Source organism: Oryzias latipes, chromosome 1, assembly GCF_002234675.1.
Source record: "Oryzias latipes chromosome 1, ASM223467v1".
Lineage (NCBI taxonomy): Eukaryota > Metazoa > Chordata > Actinopteri > Beloniformes > Adrianichthyidae > Oryzias > Oryzias latipes.
Window position 1 is genome coordinate 14,943,349 of NC_019859.2, and position 23,331 is coordinate 14,966,679.

At 39.1% G+C, this 23,331-nt stretch overlaps 1 protein-coding gene across 1 annotated transcript; it reads right to left on the minus strand.

Annotated features, from left to right (window-relative positions):
• Positions 1–813: 813 nt before the first annotated feature.
• On the minus strand, positions 814–23,192 carry suclg1 (succinate-CoA ligase alpha subunit). The gene is made up of 9 exons (XM_004065870.3): positions 23,077–23,192; positions 21,210–21,310; positions 16,832–16,948; positions 16,503–16,715; positions 15,925–15,982; positions 14,989–15,072; positions 12,157–12,308; positions 7,202–7,390; positions 814–1,079 (listed from the first exon to the last, which is right to left on the minus strand). The coding sequence occupies exons 1-9, from the start codon at positions 23,108–23,110 to the stop codon at positions 1,053–1,055; spliced, it is 975 nt and encodes a 324-aa protein (XP_004065918.1). The 5' UTR covers positions 23,111–23,192; the 3' UTR covers positions 814–1,052.
• Between the last annotated feature and the right edge of the window lie 139 nt (positions 23,193–23,331).

Here is a 23,331-nt window from a genome sequence, read left to right on the forward strand (position 1 = left end):
CGGACATCCACGCTCCATTTCATGCGTGGAGATGGATGCTGACCCAGTTCGTTTTTTTGATCTTAAAGAAGGAAAGATGAAATGACCACAGTGACTTTGACAGAGGTCGGCGGCACAATCAGCCAGATCAAAGCGCGCACCATTCAATCGGATCTGTGACTGCGCAGACATCTATCACAGGGAGAGCGGTTAAAAAGAGTCATGGGACTGACACTGACAAGCGCCACTGTGCCGCCAATAACAGGCGTCTGCGGTAAAGAGGCTCAGAACAGATTGGCAGCTTTAGAACTTCCCCCTTTGCTTCTTAAAAGGCCAGTAATGAAAAGATGTGTTGCCATGAGGCCACCAAAGTAGGAGACGCTGTGATCCAGCCTTGGGTTCAACTGACACGCACCACATGTGAGGAATTCCGGCCAATTAATCTTCTGGAATCAAAAGAATCTTTAATCATTTTTTTGTTACAAAAAAAAGAAGGCATGGCAAATGAATGTCATGTCACCTAAAAAGAAAGGGACTTTTTTGACAAAAACATTCAGAAAAGTGCTTCAACACTCATTTCTGAATTCATTTTATTCTCTTTATCTACGTGAATGGCAATCTTGACACTTTTAGCGCACAGATTTATAAAATATTCACACTAAAAATCAGTCAAAACCTTAGTGTGCGCATGTTCAAAGCACAGTTGGAGAAGGATTTAAGACATTTTAGGTATAAAGCGGGCAGCGGAGAGGTAAAACACAGCTTCCAGGCTGCAAACAAATGACAGTCGTATCCCCCTTTCAGTTGTGTTATCGAAAAAAAGCAAACACACGCTTAAAGGGTGTACAATGAGATCTTTATGAAAGCCATTAAGACACTACTGTTTTATTTTCTTTTCCATTATGTGCAAGGTACAAGTTCATGGCTGAAATTACAATATAAACACTGGATGTGCGCATCTTTGATGAAATTATCAGGGTTTACAGATCCTGTAGGGCACGTCCACCTCCAGAATCACTTCACGTAGCAGGCGGTGGAGGGAAGAGGGTCAAAGGTCAGCTGTCTCACACATCCTACAACATCTTCCTCTTCTCGAACTCCTGCGGAGAAAAATGCCCAGAGAGAACCGGCGTGAGAGGACAGCCCAACTTTTAATCCCGTGAGCTGGATGTGCTTTGCAGGACTCCCACCCGCCAAACAATGCGGCACATGCGTGTCAGCGCAGCGCATAAAAACAGCTCACTCCGACGTGACTGATGAGGCAGATAGGGGTGTAAAGATCTGATTTATGTTGGCTCAACGCTTGCCGTGTTTATCTGCGCGGTCCAAGCATTGGAGACTTGAAATGAGGAAGCGTTATTCTAGCCATTAGAACAAGGATGTTGCTATTTACATATTCAATTTGGAGAATATCACACAAATCGCAGGATGATAGAATACATCGTTCCCTGAGAATTCATTCTTTTTTTTCTATTCTGGGAGTAACTTTATGCAAATGCCATTTATCAGGACCGGAGCACATGTTGGTTCCTCTGTAGCGTGTGGATATCTAAAGGTCTACTGCCACCCTGAGGAGGAGAAGGGCCTTGGAATTAAAAATCAAAATGCAACACAATTTATTGAAGGACAACATTTATTTAGGACAACATTTAGAATAAAATAGACTCTTGTGGCCTGGTTTACCGCATTCCTGCTTTAGAGTTTGGAACGGAGCGCGACAGGGTTAAGTGGATCGGCTATAAACGTGCGCTAAAACAGGGAGGTTTAAAGAGATGCGAGCGCTGACGAGAAGAAAGGAGACGGGCTGTGTTTGTGACAAAAACAGACGGCGTGCTTTGATGTGTGGATCACAACCAGGCAGTAACTCAAGGGTACTCGACAGGAATCATAACTCCGAGGTACAACTGCGGAGCAGTTTGTAATGAACGGGGCAGGAAAACAGACGGCGGCAAGAGTCGAGAACAAAACGAGAGGTAAAAAGCAGAGGTTGCCACTCAAAAGTGATGGGAGAGACTGAGACAGAAGAGCTGATGAAAGCGTGGCGTGAAAGAAAGCAGGCAAAACAACTGCAAACAAGCAGCGATGAGAGCTCCGATACAGGGGGGGCATCGTAGGCATGCTGGGAGCATGTCTTTTAGAAGAAACCATTTTGTTTAGTTTGACCTTTACAGCTGGAAGGAAAGATTATAAGATGATTGAAATTTTGGATTTTGGATGAATGCTTTCTTTTTCTCTAAAGAAAAATGTAAAAACTTTGTTGATTTGTCCGTGTAACATTTGCAAAAATACTCCAGATAACTTCAGTTCCACCAAAATAAGAGTATTTTCTTTGCTGTCTTCAGTCCACTGACTGTAAAGAAGAACTGGAACGAGTGAGTATGACATCACCTCTGGCTCCAAGGAAATGAAGTCACTTCATTCACCACAGACACCACCATATTGGAGCCAGGCAATGTCAGTAAGCAGTGATTGGCACAAATTGGTCTGAGTCATCACTTCTATGTCAACCACTCTCGCCAATCAGGAGTGAGCTTCTTAGAAGGCCACACCCCAACCATTTGAAAGAGGGCTACACGAAATCTGTCGATGGTCTCAAATGTTTTTGAGGCATCTGATTGGTCAGCTTATAACTTGAACAACTTGAACTATAGAAAAACTATATTAAAAAAATAGGATCAGCAAGAAGATGTACTTCCTACTTTGAACACGAGGGGGGAGGAATTAATCAGTCCAGTTCTCATATACAGTCCAATATACAGACAACGCATATACAGACTTTCATATTAAAATGCAGAGACGACCCAGTTCCAGTTGTTTTTATGTAGTGTGATAAAACTTTTGAAAGTAAAACACTATTTATGGTCTGATCATCAATAAAAAAGGATTTTCTAAGTAAACAAAGGACACAGATTTAGGATTAAAGCCTTATTTTTCTCTTAAAAGGGAAATGCCCTTATTTCAAAAGGTTCAAAACCAAAAATACAGAAAGAAGAGAAAAGAGAAGAGAAAAAATATACGTGTTTATTAGCAGTTAAAAAAAATTACATAGGTATGTTTAACTCAAAGAGGTTTAAGCCATTCCTCTGTTTTCTTCTATATTCAAAACTGTTCTAAACCAAAACAAAAAAGGAAAGTGAGCAAACAATAGCTTCATGAAAAAACAAAAAAACTCCTTTTCTTCTTTTTGGATTAGACTTGAAAGGAAGAAGCGTGCAAATTTACCCCCCCTGGTCTGGAGGGGGATATATATATTCGCATATGCTGCATCCAGGCTCAGGGGATTAAACTTTAAAACTCTGTGCTACAGAGGAATTTTCTGACAAGATAGAAGGCGTGAACTGGTTGCTACTGGATCTTTCTTTCCCTCATCCCCCTTATTTAAACGTTTCCTGCCTATAACAAACACTCGGGTTTGCCTCTCCTCCGCGCCAATGGCTTCCAGGTACGAGGCTGAAACGCATTTCCAATAAAGACGCTGCTATCGTTTTGCAGGATTCCAACTCCGGGTTTTTTTAATGTTCTTTTTTTTTTTTTTGCTCCCTTAAAGCCTTAAATCAAACAACAGGAAACTATGTGAAGCAGAAAAATGACCTGCCACATTTGACCTGGAATGAACTATCTGGAAATAAAGGGGTCAAAGTTCCACTTCCATCATCATTTGTTCTATTATAAAAGCGTCCCAGTGGTCTTTTCATTAGGATGATGTCGTTTTTAGCCAAAATTTAAAAAACTGTCGTTTTCTAGATCATAGTTTCTGCAGAGCGGTGGGAGTTGTGGGCGGGACTCTTGGCGCAGAGTGAGCCTACCACTACTTCCCATCATCCACTAGCTTCCAGCCCCTCACGCCACCAAGCTAGCATTAGCGGTGCAACTAAAATGGTGAGCAATTTTGGAGCTATCCAGCCGTACAGTTTGGAGTCAGATACCAGCTTGGACGAGGAAAACGGAGACGTTTATAGATTTTTTTGTCTGGAAGTGGATGCATCAGAATGAAGCAGAAAAAGGAGCTTGTTGCCCCTCCAATTGTAGTTTGTAAATTCAATCTTATTCAAACGTAATTTTTTCATCAGGTTCTTAATCACAACAAATTGAATAAAGAAACAAACAATTTTAAGCTGAATTTTCCTAATAAATGTCTCCCATCATCAGAGAAAAGTCATAAGAATATGTTAAAAACTCCATTTACATTGGAGTGGGTCTTTAAAGGGCCTGTATCATGCTTTTCTTAAGCCTTTCACAGTAAACTACCGGTATATCCAAATATATGATAATATATTACTAAGAATAAATTATTCATGATATATGAGTTTTCTTCATTATCTCTTTTCCTACCGGGAAATAAAACGCCATGAACTCTGAGGTACCGCCTTTCCCTCCTTGTGGGTGCCACCCATTTTATATCATAAAGGAGCTTGGCCATTATTAGAGACCGGCAACCGCTGGCTCTGCAGAGAAAGTGGCTGTTTGGCTGTGTCCGAATCCCCACCCTAACCCCTATATAGTGCACTATATTCCAAAATTAAGTGCCCTAGAAATTTCCCAGAGGTCTCTGCGAAAATCCAGTGTGAATCGGTGTTCACTAGATCGGCGAATAAGGACCACAATGCATTGCGTCGGAACAATTTTTGCCAAAAAAATGTATTTTAATGTATTCATTTCTAATAAGCCACCAGCGTTTTTATCTTCAGAAGACAGAGGACTCATAAATAATCATCGTAAAACGCTCATATCAATAAGATTTTAACTTCATGAAATCGATGACATCATATCCACCGTTTAAAAAAAAAAGTAGTGAGCATGGTGTCTGAGTTTCTTTTAAAATTTAGGGCACTACATATACTACTACGTAAACGATATCGTTTTTTAGTAGTTAGGGGTTAGGGTGGGTTTTCGGACAAAACAGTCAGCGCAGATTCTTCCTGGAAGAGGCTGTTCTCACTGGTCTACATCAGCTCGTTTTGTGAGGGGCTGGTGCTCGGAGCGCAGGTTTTCAGAAGAATGCCAATCAAAATACTGATCAAAATACCGCTTTGTGGATGTTTACAGGGAGGAATGAACATTATAATACACCTAAAAGCTCAAAAAGTTGATTTTGCATGATATGGGTCCTTTAAAGCATCAGCAGAAACAAGAAGCTGTTAGTATTTTTAGGGAAAAATTGCTGCTAATACAAAACGTCGATACTACAGGGTGATCTTGTGCCACTAACGTTAGGTCTTCTCTGCAGGTTTCACCTGTACAGGTGAGAGTGTTTTCTGATCAGAAGATACAGATGTGGACTCAAACACCTAAGCAGCCCAGAGAGCGGAGGAGGAGGAGGAGTTGTTGTTTCTGGCCACACCCAAAGCGGTCGGTACATATAATTATTTCAATTAGAGCGGTCAATGAGATTAACAGAGATGTATGAACACAACATGGTGCAAAATGAGCAATCACACAGCACGTTTTTCATCATTACACATAATGATTAGGAATTAAACTCTAGGAAAAAAGAAATGTAAATCTATATCTGTGTGCAGTAGTGCCAGCAGTGGTAATGAAAGTATAGGATGATGAATGGCCGTAATCCATGCTTTCACTTTTTATACATCTTGTTAACTGGGGCCTCTCTTGAGATAAAGTGAAATAAAGAAGCAGTTGCACCAACGCAGCAGCTGTCAACGCATTTCTGCTCCGTCTTTTTTAGTGGCACATTCAAAAAAAAAAAAAAAAAAAAAAGGTTCAGGCTTTGGACCCAACACACTCTCTGACACTAGAGCCTAAGGGTCAAAGGAGTAATCTGATTTAATCTCAATAACTGAGTAATCAATTTTGACAGTAGAATTGTGGAAAAGTTTACTTATGAACCTTTTTATCGTCCGATATAATCAGCTGTTGATGTGAAAATGTGGATTTTGTTTCATTCTGAGGCACTAAAAAGCCCAGAAAACTGACTATATTCTGTGGAATTGAGCTGGAATAGGTCGTAGCATCTTCTACTTTACAACTGTGCATGTAAAACTTTCAACATAAAGTTCAAATAGTCTTTTTTTGTTTATTTTGCTGTAATGAAACAGCAAAAAAAACTGCTTGGGGGATATTTCCAGACGTAGACTGTATTGATGTTATCACAACACGCCGCTTCTGTTCCTCCTGCGCCTTTCTCCCGTTGCCAACATGGTTGCTCTTTCAGAGTAAGCCAGCCTTTAGGTTTTAGTCAACTGAATAAATCTGCTTCGGTTAAAAAGTCTCCAGCGCAGAAAATGATGTGATCTGAGGACAGATTGGTCAGTTTGTGCCAGGATGTTGGCCTTTGTGATTATAATCAAGATCATTTGGGCTCAAAGTTTGGGAGAAAAAAAGTTCTGGTTTCTAAAACACTGTTGTTTTTTAAGCTGCAACCAAGAAAAGCAGGGTTAAATTAGATCAATGTTTTTTATCAGGTATATACAAAAACGTCTCATCTTTTTGCCAAATTCAAATCTATAAGGCAAAACATTAAAAATATGTTTCGTTTTAGTCAAGTGTCATGATAGTGGGAATCTAAACTACAGGGGTAAGATTTCAAAATGAAACGTATGTTCTTAGACAAAGTTGCAAAAAACTATCAATAACACAAAATTTTGTTTTACGTTTAAAATTTCTGTTGTGAATACAATTCATTTTATATAAAGAAGTGGGCAGTTTATCATAGTGACTGTTATAAAAATTAAAATTAAAACAGTAAGATCAAAATGAGCAAGCTTTTTTTCTGGCATTTTTTGCTTAAATTTGGCAAAAGTTGTTTTATTTTAGTTTTCTCTTCAATCCCTCACTGTGGTGTAATAGTATTATTATTCCTGAATCTACATTGTCTTGTTTGTGACGTCACTGCTGCAACATGACAGTGTTTTATTATTTATTGTAACCGACAATCTACAATAACAAATTATTAAAAAATAAACTATTGCTAGAAAATACAAAGTCATTTATTAAAAAACATGTAAACTGTTTATCGGCGCCCAATTGTTCCCCATTGCAGAACAATGGAGTTTTATCTTTAGTGGTAGTCGGCATGAATGCGCACTTTGCTGAATTGATGTTTTGTGACTCGACATATGTGCCCGTGACCCTGTGTTGTGTTTTTGACGGTAATTTAACAGGGGAAATTTGGTCTTCAAATCAAAAGAGAGTCAGCCAAACACAAAACCAAATGTGTTCATTTTGACACTAACCGGCAGCTCGGCCCGTACTAAACCCTCACCTTGTACATGGTGCTGCCCAGTTGAGCCGGGGACATGCTGACGACAACTCCGGCAGACTGAAGGGCGGCGATCTTCTCTTTGGCTCCGCCCTTCCCACCGGCGATGATGGCGCCGGCATGGCCCATCCTACGGCCAGGAGGAGCCGTCAGCCCCGCAATGAAGGACACCACGGGCTTTGCCTTAGCACCCTGTATCATAAAATTACACATTAAGAAAAGAATAAAATAAAATAAAATAAAATGTACTCTTTTGGGGGAAAAGTGATTTAATTATATTGCAAAACAGCGTCTTAAGAATAAGGGCAAAACAATGGGATGATGCAGGCAGTTGTGATTAAAAAAAAACAAAAAACAAATGAATTTGTTTTTTTCACCAGCATTTTATTCATTCATTAGACACAAAGCACCTCGTGTCCTCCCATTAGAGGCTTCCATGATAACAGGCTTGTCTAACCAGTCATCTCTGTCTAAGCCAGCATTATGAAAACAAAGGGTCAATCAAGCCATTTAATTGCATGGGCTGCTGGATGACCAGATAGAGGCTCAGGCTGCTGTCATTTCCCATCATCTCACTCCTGAAATGGTAATTAGTCATGCAGCCAGTGATTAGCTTAGCGCCTGTCTGTGCTGCTTGCTCATTGATGGATGCTACGTTCAACAGTTAAGATCATTTCCAAGGTGAAGAGAGCCAATATTTCATCTTCAGCAATAACATCATAACTAGCATAAGGGACAGAGACGCAGAGTGTGTGCTCCAACAGCAGCTAATATTTCTTACTTAGGAATAACAGCGTAATTGCAGAGGACGGCTGTGCATGCAGCTGGCAAGCTGAGTTCGGGTGCCGGCTGCGGCACGTGCACGCGGGTCTTTCCCAGACGCACGCCCCTGCCACCATCTCCACGCCGAAAACTGAGACGCCTCGCTGGCAGCAACAAGATGGCAGCCAATATGAAAAGCCGGAGATCATCTTTGATGAATAAAAGCAGCTGGACATACATCAGCGAGGCAGACGTTGATGGCCTCTGTTCAAAGTCCATTGCTAATGAGAGCGTAAACAACCACGAAACTAATAGGGGAAAATGGAGATGGAGCACGGTAATAACACTTTCAAAAACTCAACCTATTTTACAAACATCTGTTCTGTATGTGAAGAAATAGTAAGAACAAAGCAAATTAGAGGAAAGAGGCTGCTTCAAAGTCGAAGCACGATCTGAGTGCACAGAACGCCCCTCTTGTGAATCAAGTCTTAAATCTACCTCAAACGAAAAAAAGGTTTAATTACTCTATTAATCGCTGCTTCCCTTGACACTGAGCAACAACTCCTGCAGGGAGGCGATTCATAGTGTTATTGGCTTCACACGTCTTTTTGTCTTCCACTGTTAACAATACAGACTTATTACCTCAATTATGAGAGCAACAATGGACCCCCCCCCCCCCCCCCCCCCCATCTCTGTGCACTTCCATGACTGTTGCTCGCTCTTTGGAAAACATTATTTAGTGTTTAAAGTGAGGAAAACAGAAACTCATAATCTGGCAAGGGACTGGCATGTGCTTGAATATGCTATTCTAAGCATACACTGCAGAAGACAATTTAGTAACTTCAGGGTGTAGGATATTTATTTATAAATAAACGAGGGGGCAATAAAGTATTTGGCAGTCACCAAGAGGAACACGTCAACCATGAGAGGCAGAACATAAAAAAATAATCCAGGAAATCACATTGTCTGATTTTTAGCGAATTTATTTATATAACGGTGCAGAAAAGAAAGGGACAGTTAGAAGACAGTCAAAAACAAAAATGTATCTCAGTACTTTGTAATGTAAGAGGTCAAATATTTCCAGTAGGTTTTCACCAGGACTGAACTCAGTGTAGCTATTTTGGTCCATTCCTCCATGCAGATCTTCTCAAGAGCTAATAATGTTTTTTGTTTTGGGATGTTGTTGGTCAACAAAGACTTTCAACAATATCCACAGATTCTCTACTGGAATGAGTTCCAGAGACTGGATAGACTAAACCACAACCTTGAAATATTGTAGCCTCTCTGTTGCCCAAAAAGTTGGGATCATTGTCTGTTGTTTGGCAGATCCTGCTACGTTTTATCCACATTGCTCTCACTATTGAAAGGAGGTTTTTGTCTAAAAATCAAACACTACATGGCCTCATTCATCCTCTTCATTTGTCTTCCCTTTGGGGAAAAGCGGCCCCTAAGCATGATGTCCCCCCCCCCCCCTGCTTCAAAGTGCGTATGGTGCATCTCAAAAGACCCCCTCCCCCCAACATGGCATGTAGTGCTTATACCAGAGTTTTATTTCAGACTAATCTGACCACATGACACTCTCCCAATCCTCCTCTGGATCATCCAGATGGTCTCTGGGAAACTTTAGACAGACCTGTGCATGTGATGTTTTAAGCAGGAGGGCCATTAGAGCACTGCAGGATTACAATCTATGAGGATGTAATTACTAACAGTAACCTTTGTTACTGTAATCCCAGGTCTCTTCAGGTCATTGACCAGTTCCTCGTGTAGTTCTGGTCTGTTTCCTCACCACTCTCAGGATCATTTGTAACACACTAGGTAATATCTTGCATGTATCACTAGGTGGAAGGGAGATTGTCAGTGATCTTTTATTTCTTCCATTTTCTAATAATTGCTCAAACAGTTGATCTCTTTTAACCAAGCTCGATTGTTGCAGATTGGTTCATCCCAGTCTTGTTGTCCCTAATGTTCTCTGACAGCTCTTTGGTAGGGGTCATGGTGGAGAGGTTGCAGTCTGAGTATTTAAAGGTGTGAACAGGTGTATTTTATACAGAGAACTAGTTTAAACCAAAATCTATCAATACAAGTAATAAGTGGAGGATAGAAGAATTTCCTAAAGAAGTAACAAGCCTGTGAGGGACAGAATTCTTGCTTGTTTATAGGAGATAAATACTTATTTTCTACAACATTAAACAAATCAATTCTTTAAAAATCCGACAGTGATTTTCAGGATTTTTTTTTTTGCATTCTGTGTCTCAAAGTTGAAATGTATCGATGATGAAAATTACAGATCTTTTCTTAAGTAGGACAACTTGCAGAAAAAGTGACTAAAAAATGTATTTGCCCCAAAGTGTTTCTGTAGGTATACATACTTGAATATTGGTCATGCGTGGAAGAAGTGAGAAACGTTGTGGTCTACATGTGAAATTTTCACAGATGTATCAAGAATGAACTACCAGTACGTTAAAAACACGGAAGAAATATGAATAAACCACGCAAAGAACACGTAAATCAACGTAGAACATGATCCGCGTGTGATTATTGTGCTGCTTATTTGCAATTTATTAGTAATTCGTCCATCAATCGTGTAACTTGAATGTGATCTATGCGCCATATGGGCGATATCAAGGTTATACATCGGTGGTACATGCGTGAAAAGTTCGTTAGACATCCGTGGAACAGTCGTGGAAAGTCACAAATTTGCGTATGCATCTTGCAAAAATCATCCACAATTACGTAAGATTTATATACTAATTAAGTATAAACTATGCAAAATATGCGAAAACCACTCAAGAATTTTGAACAGCTAAAAACTGAATACAGGTGGAACAGAAAACAAACCAGAGACAGATATAACTCCTGCACAGTCTCCATTAAGAAACTTTACGGAGATAAACTTCATGTTGGACTTAATGGCCATCATAAACAAATGTAAAAAAACTGAAAGAATTTCCTCATTAAAAAAAGCTCCGATACAAATGAACTTATTATAAAACACTATATAAGTACAGTTATTCACTGCGCCAAGTAATGGGGATTTTTGAACCGTGATGTCGAGAGGAGGTTAAAATCCGGTAGAGAGGAAACAACCGGCTGTGAAATGACAACAGTCAGTCAGCTGTTGGCTGAAAACATCAACGGACATCTGCGCACATCAACGAATATGTGGAAAATGCACTAAAAGTACGTAGTGGCTGTGTGTCTTTTTCCATGTGTTTTCCACATAAGGGCACAACCTCCTAAAAGCAGAAAGCCATGGAAGTAGCTCCAGCTATGTGAGACTAGCCTTTATGCCAGCTGAATCCCAATGTATTCAAATGAAGAAAAGTTAAGTTTGACTCAGAGTGAAAACGATGTGTTCTGACATCTTTGTACGGTTCCTGACTATTAAAAATAAGGTCTAAGAGCACTGTTTTATGAACAATTTTCTCCACAATTGACTTTCAACGGGACATCTGCAGATTACTCCCACGCTCTGCTGGGCTTTTTCATGCCAGTGTTCCATTTGAAGTGTCCCTCACTGTCAACACTCCCTGTGATTGGGTGGAGGGTGTTTGTACTTTATTTGTTGTCTGAGAGTAGTTATTCTCCTGAGACGCCAGTAGGAGATTTGCATGCATTAGGGGAGCTGAGGGCAAATCAAATCTATTTCTCAGCTCTACACTGTTTAGCACAAACATTCGCACACATACACACAGCTCCAAAAAACACGCCAAGAAAAATGAACACGGAAGAAGTCATTTGCAACACAGAAAACGTCTTAGCAGATGAAGTCGTGAATGACATGTTCACGGTCTCTTGGCTTGAGGAGCTAATCTCCAGGCTTCTGGAGTGGGGCAAGACGAGAAACTGTTGACTTCGCCAGTATGACCTGGGAATCACACCTTCGTTCCATCTGTCATTCTTTAACCTGATCACATACATCACACGGAGAACTAAGAGAGAACGCCAGAGGCTGCAATCTAAAAGAAAGAACGCACTGACAGCTTCCCTATGTTATCACTTCTGATGATTTCCTGTGTTCACTGGAGCAAAGGCAAGATGAAAGGGCATTACTAAGTGTTCATTAAAAAAAAGAACAAAAAAAGCTATACATTTTTCATACCAGCACACACATCTGTTGATGTGAGTTGCCGTAGAAAAAAAAACTACTACTAAGAAGGTGAGGAGAAATCAAAGGCGGGTTTTTGGCTTACAGAGTTGTGCTGTTTCAAATACTCAGCCGCGTTTTCCTCTGCATTCCCTCCGATCTCTCCGATAAGGATGATTCCCTCCGTCTTTGGATCTTGCAGAAACACCTCCAGACAGTCTATGAAGTTCGTCCCATTAAAGGGATCGCCGCCAATACCTAACAGGAGGAAAAAAAACACCTAAGCACCCCCAAATGTTCTCTGTAAACGATAGAAAACCCTCTACATTTGACAAAAGAAGCAGTTTTGTGCAAATGGGATCTGGTAGCATTCTCAAAATGTACCTCAGGAACATAAAGCAGGTTCATTGCAGCTTAGGATGAACTTAATATCAATTTAGTTAACCTATAAATCCTGAGAAATTGGTTTTAGACAACCTTTTGAACCAAATCTAAGGTGTTTATTCCAAACTAAACAAAAGGCTTCACATCGGAGGCACTGTTCTCCAGGAATTGTGAACATTTTTTAGTGTTGGTTCTATTTTCCACCACACCTTTACCATAATGAGACAGCTTAAACAAAACTGTGTCATTGGCATTTTAGGAACAATGCGTTAAAATCTACAACCCTACAAAAAGTACCTTTTTTGTGTACAACAGTTTGTCAGTCATAATAAGTCATAAGTCATAGGGATCAAAAGCCACCTAAATGTCTGCTAATACCACTGGCAAAACGCAAAAGACGAAGAAAATAGATTAGGAGAATAATCATCTAGCAGAATCATATTACCAGCACTAAAGATTAGCAATCTTAAATATTGCATTAACTGTAATTTGCACAAGCCCAAAGGGCATTCCAAAACCCACTGAAGTCTCAAAGAGGCTCACCAATAAAGGCCCTTAATGAACTTTACAATATTTAATACAGTTGCAAGACTGGCTTTATTAACTCTGACTGGAGGATACTCCTTAATTAAATGTTGAAATAATAATGAAGCCAAGTTGTTTTTCATTCAATTCATGTGTCCAACAGAGACGTTACCAAAGTATTTTTGGCAACATCCTGAAATGATACAATCCAGTAAATGTTTCTGACTAAAGTTAGCCAAACGTAAGATCCTAACATTTAGGTGTAAGCTAATTTTGATGCTAGTTATACTTAATGAAAGGTTTAAAAAGGGACAAAATTTGTCCAAAACCCACAAAAAACAAAAAATGTGAGTATAGGATAAAAATGTCCACATTGGCTCTTTGGTAAATATAATTCATAAAAATGTAAAGGTTGCATTTTGTAATTTTCAGAATATTTTAGCTGAATATTTGGCTACATTGGTATGAATTTGATTTGTTGATTTAAGTCTGGTCTAGTAAGCCCGATACTTTTGGTGAGAAATAACATTTTGAACTTGTAAAGACGCTATGGAAGGATGTTTTTGAGTGTGAGAACCAATGGACTTGTGTCCTGTTCCCAAAGGATATTTTTGCACCAGGCAGCAGTGGGTGCAGTTTATTTTTTTCTAAACACTGAAACTTACTAATGATTTAACAAAAGACTGAAAAAGGAAATGGGTTTGTAACAGAACTGCTTTTTAAATATAGAAGTGTTTTCATTTACCATAAGTCTGCTGAGAGAAAAGGGGAACAATAACATTCTTTTAGATTTACTTGAAACAAAAAAAAAATGAACACAAGTATCTTAATAGTGTTTTGTAAGTTTTTAAATCAAGAAATCTGAGTTTTCCTGAATCTCTAAAAAGCCATAATTTATTGGTAAAAGAAATGATTGTAAATTACTACTCTCTGTGAGACAGACGCAAACACTAAATCTGATTGAAACATTTTTAAAAACCAAAAATGCTGTTGATGTTCTGCAATGGAATGTAAATATGCTTGGTCTCAACTGTAAGCTAATGTATACAGCAATTGTCATGTGCATTATGACAAAATGAAAAAGCCTAACATCATAGGTTCATTGGTTACCCTAAACTGTCCCTAGGTGTGAGTGTGAATGGGTGTGTGATATGTGTGACAGACTGGCGACCTGTCCAGGGCGTCCCCTGCCTTCGCCCACAAGTGGCTGGGATAGGCTCCAGCAGCCCCATGACCCCGAAAGGTTCAAAACGGAAGAAGATGAATGTATGAATGAATGAATGAAAAAGCCTAACAAGAGACTGCAGAAAAGCAGTTATGAAGTGTTTTAATGGCTTTAATTGCTGCAAACTTAGATAATTATCTTCAGTGGAGATTTGAAACCATTCAGCAAAGGTCAAGTTCATCTCGTTAAAAGCTCCATTTATCCAAGTAAATAATATCCTTACAGAAAGCGTTGTAGGAAAAAAAAGTGAAACAAGCTTTAGTGGCAGTATTAAAAAAAAAGTCAGTTATAATTACAGCGAGGCTTACAACGTTTACCCTAAAGATTGTTTATTATGCTTTACTCGATCATAAAGAAGAAAAAACAACATTAGAGTAGGAAATAGTGGAAAAATCTACTTACATCTTAGTCACCTTTCCACTGATATTATCGTAACAAGTTTAAAAGTTTTGTGCAAATCAGCTTAGTATTATTAATCCTATATTCAGTATAGATCCGTATATTGGCCTAATCCAGTTCTGAAATGGTGCAGGAAAAACATCATTGCTGTAGGTGTACATAGGATCCAAGGCATTTTATCCCTGATGACATCAGAAAAGGTTTCAAATAAAGCCTCCTCCTCATATGATGTAGTGTGTGTGGTCAGAGGCATTCTGCTAATACCCCCCATCAGCAGTCTGTGAAGTCAGAAATTATATTTACATTTATGCCAGAAGTTTCTTCAAGGGGGTTTCTGGATTTCAAAAGGAATTTGTTTCAACTGTGATGTGCTGTTTTTGAATGGATGATGTCATGAGGCCTTACCCACACAGAGCGACTGGCCCAGGCCCACTTGTGTAGTTTGGTGCACAGCTTCATACGTCAAAGTGCCCGATCTAGAAACAATGCCTGGAATGGGGAGCGTGAAGCATGGCATAAACGTACTATCCATGTAAACAAGTGCAAACAGATTCATTAAGACTGATATTACCAAATGTTCATCACATATCCTTTTTTTTTTAAAACATCCCAGCAGAAAAGATGCTGTAAAGGTTCAATGGCAGCAACAATCAGCTCATCGCGTTATCCACAGCAGGAGTCATTGGAAAAACTGCCAACTTCTATAGAAAAAGTTTCTACTTTTTTTCTAATGTTGCCCAAGTTTTGTCCAAATTTACAGAGGTAAGTGAATGAACAAGCATGATACAAAGAAGCAGAAAGCAATAATGATCCAATCTCTCCAGACGTTCTTTTTTAGGTTACGGTAAGTGTTATCAAGCTGGGCACAGAGCTGAGGATGAACAATAAGGTAACATTTAGATTTTAGCTTTAGCTACTGAAATACAAACTCAGAGATGCTAGAAGGAGGAAAACCTGGGTCTCGATTGACCAGATTCATAAAATTCCAGAATTGTCCTTAAAGTAAAGAGTTCAAGGAAGATAACTCTGTCTCTCTCTCTTTAAATCACTCATCTATTTACTGTTTCGTGTTAGACACAGTGATGTATTTACCAACTGATGTATTTACTAAATATTAAAAGAGAAATTGGTTCATAGAAGGAATGTTTTTGAGGTCAAGAACAAACTGCAAAATGAAATGGAATGAAAAATCCTGTTTTTTTATAGAATCTCTATAAAGGGCAGCTTTTCTTTTTCAAATATTGCTCGCATAGCAAATTTTGATCATGCTGAATTTTTTTTCTTTTATGGAAACTGGATTTTCATTTTAGAAAAGAAAAAAAGGAAAGGCAGACTTCTCACCGATGCGTCCTTTTTTGTGAATGTGCCCTGGCATGATGCCAATCTTGCATTCCCCAGGCTGAAAAAAAGAGGAAATGGTTTAAATTAAAAAGAAAGAACATTTCCTCTGACAGTATTACTGCTGCTTCCAATTAACAGGGTCCTCCACAGAGAAGCAACTGTCATGAAGATTTGGTATAAATCTGAGAAAGCACTGTAACCAGTTAGGAGCCTAATGCCCCCGAGTTTGCAGGGGGTGAGGACATCCAGCTCTAATATATATCATCCAAGTTCAAAAATCTATCATCTTTTTTTATTGGATGTCATGTTGTTGTTTGCAAGTGAAAATTCTTTTCTTTATGATAATCCTTTTTCTTTTTTCTTTACTTGCAGCAAAATGCGTAGCAGGAAAAACAACAAGTTGAGGCAGAAATATCTCACTTTACCTGAATGTCATGTCATTATATTTTCATCAAATTTCTGTCTTTTGCTCTTTAACTAATTAAAGGGAAAAAGTGACACACACACACACACACACCCCCACACACACACACAAAAGATGAACACGTGAGTACTGTGTGTGGATGCAGGGTGCTTACGTTGATCACTCCGGGGCAGTTGGGGCCCACCAGGCGGGTGGTGTTCTGGCGCAGCAGTTTGTGTTTGACTCTCACCATGTCCTGCTGGGGGATACCCTCGGTGATGCACACAGCCAGAGGGATCTCTGCGTCGATGGCCTCGATGATGGCTGCTGCCGCAAACGGGGGAGGGACATAGATGACAGTGGCATCTGCCCCTGTGCCCTCCTTCGCCTGCAGCCAGGAACACAATGACTGAGTGATGTTTGGAAACAGTCACCCCCAATGTTTCTGGGAAGAATGCAGCGTAAATCTCTGAACGTGAAGGAGCACCAAAGGATGAGACGTACCTCTTTGACCGAGTTAAAAACCGGAAGGCCGAGGTGCGTCTTGCCGCCCTTACCGGGTGAAACGCCTCCAACTAACTTGGACCCATAATCAAGAGCCTGCTGACTGTGAAACGTGCCCTGTGTGGAGGGAGGGAACAGAAATCAGCCAGATCGAAAGCAGCGGCTCTGGCAATCCAGGCTGCAAAACTAAAGAGGACTTTGAGTAATCTGCTGGTAAGATGGAGACAATTCAGAGTTTTATAGATCAGAGAATTTAGGAATTAAAGGACTTTACTGCTTTTGGAGGATGAAAAGGTGTTCCAAAAAATTGTATTTTATTTCATTTAAGAAAAAAGACACCAAAATAATTAATTTCCCTTCCATCAACTTTATAGGAAGTGAAATAAGTAGAGTGACTTGCTTTAATCTGGCTTGCAGAAACGTGCAGCTTCTGACTGACAATAACTGATAGAAACAGTTAGTTGGAGGTGAGAATTTTATATTTACTTTCAGAAAAAGCGTTATTATTGTGCACTAAAGATCCGTTTGAGTCATCTTGTGTTTCATGTGCTTGAGTCTTTCCAAAGCACTTCCTCTGGACACTGCCAACATTTTAGCCATTGACCTTTTAATTATTGTACTTGAGAATTTTGTAAGAAATGTGTTGCTTTCTGTGTTAAGCCAATCAACAAAAGCCTTCAGTTCACACATTGAAGGAGCTTCTAATGGATGGAGCTGAAAAAACGGTCATTAGCACCAGCTTGCAAAGATAAAACGACTTTTTCTTCCTTTTTTCACTTGTGTTTCTTAATATGCAACAATTGAATACACAGAAAATTGTATTTTTGCATCTAAATAAAGGTTAAACTATTTAAAAACGCAGAAAGAAAAAAAAAAAAAAATCAAGAAAAACTTTGTAATCTCAAGTTTGGCTTGAATTCAAATTACACTGACAGTAACTTTTTTGTAACCTTTACTAAACCTGGTAAAATAAAAGATGACGTTACTGCAAACGAACTTAAGAACAAACATTAAACCTCTGAGAAAAGAGAAGGAGTTTCATATGATCTCAATATCAACCCTCTGACACCAGAGAAACCACTTCTGCCCCAAAAATTCCCTCAAATTAAGAGATTGTGTTAGCTGAAAATAAAGTCAGGTATCAACGGGTCAAATAAAGTAACAATTACACAAATACCTAAAAATTAACATCAAATGGCACAAATGAATAAAAGAGTAAAAAGTATCTGAGGTGCTGTTTTTCAGTCAAATATGGATTTATGGATTTACTTTTTATGGAAACATAGTTGGCATTATTAAAAGGACTGAGTCATGTTTTCTGACAGTTTGGATGAAACTAAATAAAAAGGAGAAAAGCCTCCCAGCTTGTTTGGAACATTACTTTTCTTTGTGACGTGAGAAAAAGCATCAAACTGATCCCAGCCCTCTTTGTCAGACACATTAACTGGAAAGTGACAAACGTCTGATAGAGAAAATGTTGTCACTTTAACAAATGAATGGAGCCATTAAAAGCTGCCTATAGCCTGGGCTGAGAAGGACGGCAGCCAACTCTCACTACTGACTCTTCTCGTGATTACCTTCAAGGCCCATTGGAAATGAAAATGACGCAGAATCAGAGAGTTTAGGAATTCAAAGACTTGTTTTAGAGGATGAAATGATGTGAATGAATCAGTTTAGCAAAAAAAAAAAAAAGAAAAACTTTGGTTTGCAGCCGGTATGCTCCATGATTACGTCGTGACTCAGTTATTAGCGAAGATGCTAAGACAACGAGGAGTACAAATTAAAAGAACGAATACAAGATCCGAACAAAAAAAAGAAAAGAAAAAAGGATAACAAGCCAATTAGAAGGAACCAGAAGCTATGAATCAGCATTTTCCTCCACAGTTTTAACGAGCTTCTTCACCCTGCTAACGCGGCGGATTTTACCACTTCTTATTATCGCGAACGTTGGGACAATCATTTGGAAAAATGGCTCACTTATCGAGCCGGGAGGACACCGAACTGTGCGCTGGATAGCACCTGCTTCATTGCTCATCTATTTCTAATTACCAGAGTGTTCATTGGAACTATATTTAATAGCCTCATGCTGGAAGCTGAGAAATGAAATGTGAGCACAGACACAAGCGGAATGTCAATTTGCTAAATCCCCGCTTATTGAACACACTTTGCCCCATTCAGAGGGGAACCCCTGCATTTCTTTTAGCTCAGATAATCAATGAATGAGAGATGTTAAAGGTCATAATAAAAACAGTACAACAAATGTAAAGCCTTATAATAAATCCAGAAACGTCTCTAGCCCAGACGCCGGGTTCGCCTATGCCTCCCGGCGCCGGGGGGCCCCCTGCCCCTTCTGCGCCTGGCTTGGTGGGTGGGCGGTCCCTCCCCCCTTCCCCCCCCGGGCTGCTTGGGTCCTGTCGCCGGGGGTGCTCCTGACTTGGGGGTCTCTCCCTCCGTCTCCTGGTCTGGCTGGTCGGGCTGCAAAGGATCTGGTTCCCCTTATGATCACGCGGTTGACTTCAGCAGCATGCATGTATCTCCACCACCACGTGCAAACTGCCACACTGCTCCCTGTCTGCTTCATCCCTCCTCCTAACCCACAGTGTGTTGATGGACTGATATTCTCAGCTTCAGATTTTCACCTTTGATGTAATATTTGTCTTTCCAGCAGATCTGGTATAATTGTTACAGCTTAAAATAATAATTGATTCAAATCAGCACTTGTCTACCCCACTTTCTCCACCTCTCTTCCTTTTATTCTCTTTCACCCCCCCCCCCCCACACACACACACACACACGCACAAACACTCTCTTCCCCTCTCCCTCCCCACACACACTAAATGTAACAATTAAATAAAAAATTTAAAAATAATAAAAAAACAAAAAGGGGTTTATACAAATTTACACTCTGGTTTTTTGTAATAATAAAACCTGTCCAACACAAAAGGCCTTCAGCTGTAATATGTTTGCTCAGTTGTTGGACAGAACAAGTTATGAAGAAGAAAAAAAGCCCGACTGATGAAAATGGTGTTTTTGGTGTTTTTAACATGTTTGTGTGGCATTTTTCTGATGATGGAGGACATTTAGATAAATAAATAAAATTAAGCTCAAATTTACATTTCTGGGTAATCAAATCAGTAGCAGATGGATAAACGCTGTTGGAAGAGAGCTTATTTGTGAGGTAGAAAATATTCTGTGAGCTCTCAGTAATGGGGAAGGGAAGGGGGGTGGGGTTGCTCTGCTCCCACAATTCAGAGGCGAATTTCTAATGAACGACTGCCCCTCTGCAGAAAATACACTCAGGTTTTTTTGATTTTGGCGCTAAAAACAGCATCCTCATAATGAAATGACCACTGGGAACGGTTCTACAATAGATCAAAAGAGGATCTATTTTTTGAGTTTTAACCAAAATTGTACTGACTGCAGTTATTCCATAAAAAAAACTTTAAAAAGATGTTTTCTTTCCTTTCCTGCTTCATTTGTGCTTGTTAGCTTTGTTTGTTTGTTTGTTTTAGGAAGCCATTGGCAAAGCATCCAGCAAACAATAAGAAGCTGCAAACGTCAAACTAATGAAAGGCCTAATGCAGCATGTGATGAATAGTGGGTTCTCCTCTAAAAGTTAAATGGAAACAAAAATGTAAGCAAAAGAGGAATGAATGCAGCTTGAGGTGTTGCACAGTTGCTCACATGGAAGCAGTATGAAAAAAGTCTGACCTTTACACACCACTACAGGAGTTCACGGTTCACCATCTATGTTACATATTTGCTGTTAAACTGAGATAATCTAAGCAAACAAAGGCACATCTGACAAAATCAAGCTGTTTGTGCCCTTTTTCTGCTGTAATTTCTGCCATGGGGAGAATTGATTACATCTATTTTTCCAAAGAAAATGTGTTATAAAGTGTTCTGATTGGGCGTTTTCTTTTTATTATATGGTCCAATTCATATTCTATATGAATTGGACCATATGGTATATGGTTCATATTCTATTTGGTTGTGGACAAAAAAAGAGATAGTTTTGATAATGAAAATAGTGCATAGTAATAAAATTGTACTGAAAATAAAAGTTTTGTTTCAAATACCAAAAAGAGGTTTATATAAATATGTACCTTATGTACTTTTAAACTAAACAACCCTGGTAACAACACATCCAGTCAATCACAGAAGGCTCAGTTTCTATCTATTTGCTCAGCTTCTGGTCAGGATAACATAGAAAAATTAAAAAATAATAATAATAATAATAATAATAATAATAAAATAAAACAGCATTGCACCATTCTAGAAATAAAACCAAAAAAGTTTGCATTTAGTCATACAAGAAAAGAAGAACATATCTGAGATTTCCCATGACAAAAGCTAAATAATTGAACGTGAAACAAACCTGCTTCCCTGTGAAACCCTGACAGATGACCTTTGTGTCCTTGGAGATGTAGAGGTTCTTTCTGGATCCTGTATAGCAGTGTCTGACTCCACTCTGCTGCACTAATGGACGGATGGAGTGAGACACACAACAACACAGGGAAGAAACTGCTGTCAGACATCAACACAAAGCCTAAAATTACTGTCAAGAAATCAGGAGCTTGCATGATGCAAAAACATTTACCACGTCCAATTTAAACATGAGGAGAAGCAGATATGGAAAATGGGAGGCATTTCACCTCGGAGGTTCGTCTTTGCGTAGTGAAAGGTGAAATGTTTGATGGCACTCCTAATTTCAGGATTCCTTCAAGATCATCATCAGTAGGGTCCAAAATCCCTAGTGGTTTGACAGCAATTTCCTTTACTGTTGCTAAGCAACACTGTCAGCTTATCTCAAACCTTCATCAAAACTTTTAACTAAAAACATGAGCAAAACAAAAATACGTTGACTATGTAGATGTCAAAACTGTCGATAGTTTGACACGTACTGAGCAGCTGTCTTACACTGTAAACAACAAGCTATAAATAATATTTAAAAAAGAAAAGATAAGTTTAGAAGCAGGGCGTGCATTCATTGTATGGACAATCTTAGTTTCTAGGGGTTCTAGGCAGATCTTTACAACCTTAACATTTACAGAATGTTTGCACAACATCAGATTAGACAGATTACTGTGATATAAGATTTTGTTTCAACACCAAACCAGTTTTCTACATTTTGACTGTGTTCATGTGTATCAAAACCCCATACTAACATGTATTGCTGTGTCTGTGTGGGTAGAATTTGTGTCAATGACCAGAAAAGAAGTTAACAGAAAAAGAAACATCAATTAATCATTTTTGATCATTACTGAGCTTTAAAAAGGCCAAAGTTTTGCAGCTTGAAGTTTGGAAATGTCATCTGCAGCTTTGGGAATTTGTGGTGGCCTTTTCTTTCCCGTCCGTCCTGACATTTTGGGAAGTAATTTGAAAACATTTAAAAAGCAAATAAATTTGTTGAGGCCAAAAAGTTTTCGGGTGACATGTCACTGATTTTTGAAACTGAATGGCACAAGCCACAGCGGGCTTAAACAGATGACATTGTTTTAAAGCCAATGCAAAAATGGTTTTAAGCAACAAAACACTAAATATGTATAAACAGTATATAAAATTTTTTAAAATGGATTTTCAAATAAAATAAAAAATTACTTCACTTTGAACAACAACAGATACAGAGACATTCAGTGTGAATATCAGCGGAAAAAGCAAGTAGAAACAAAGTACCACCTGCTTGCTAAATGAATGAACTTTGACCTCTCATGCTTAAGATACCGACGTCACTGGGCAAAGTTCATTGTACCTACACTAGCTGAATGTTGAAGTGCTGTTATAGTGGGGGGAAAAGAACAACAAATATCTGCTATTAAGTGTGTCAACAACTGTCAACAACATCGTAAACACTTCATTATAATGCAGACTGGATGAAAACTGATAGAACTGCTAACTAATAATACATCAGTCATGCTAAATAACCCTGCCTGTTTCATTCATGAAACAGGTCAAGGTCAACACCAACAGCTGCGTTGTATGAGTAAAGGTATGGGACTGTTCTCGTTAGCAAAAAAGTTAGCTGGGTGACTTAGTGGCTAGCTGTCAGTGAGCTCCCGTACAGTCCAATCCGGTTGAAGCGGTCGAAGTGCTAATGTGGCTAAGTAGCATCGACAGTTTGAGACTCTTGTCTAAAAAAGTCCACAGAAAGCGTAAAAACGGAGAGCTTTAAGTATGCATATGTTACAAAAAGCTGCGGTTAAGCATTTCAAACGATTAGAATTGCAGCGTATATAAATACTTACAAAGCAGCTTGGCAAACAACCTGCTATGAGACATCTTCGGTCATTCAGCAATGACACCAGGGTCTAAGGACCTCACACTAAATGCAGCTGACCACAGATATCCCTGTAAAATATGCGAGTTTTAACAATATCTAATCAAAAAGAGGTTTTACATTGCATTATATATTAAGATATTCTTTTCAAGCCGATAAATGATTTATGTTTGTCTATAAAAAGAATAATAAGAGAAAATTGCTTTTGTTTTATTTTTTTAAT

What these genes read in the sequence shown, in the direction of transcription:
- suclg1 (XM_004065870.3), bottom strand. Translation starts at nt 23,110, where the DNA reads ATGTCTCATAGCAGGTTGTTTGCCAAGCTGCTTT. An exon ending in ACTGCCCCGGAGTGATCAAC is followed by an intron (nt 15,983 to 16,502) that starts GTAAGCACCCTG and finishes TCTTTTTTTCAG; the next exon opens with CCTGGGGAATGCAAGATTGG. An exon ending in TCACAAAAAAGGACGCATCG is followed by an intron (nt 15,073 to 15,924) that starts GTGAGAAGTCTG and finishes TCCCCATTCCAG; the next exon opens with GCATTGTTTCTAGATCGGGC.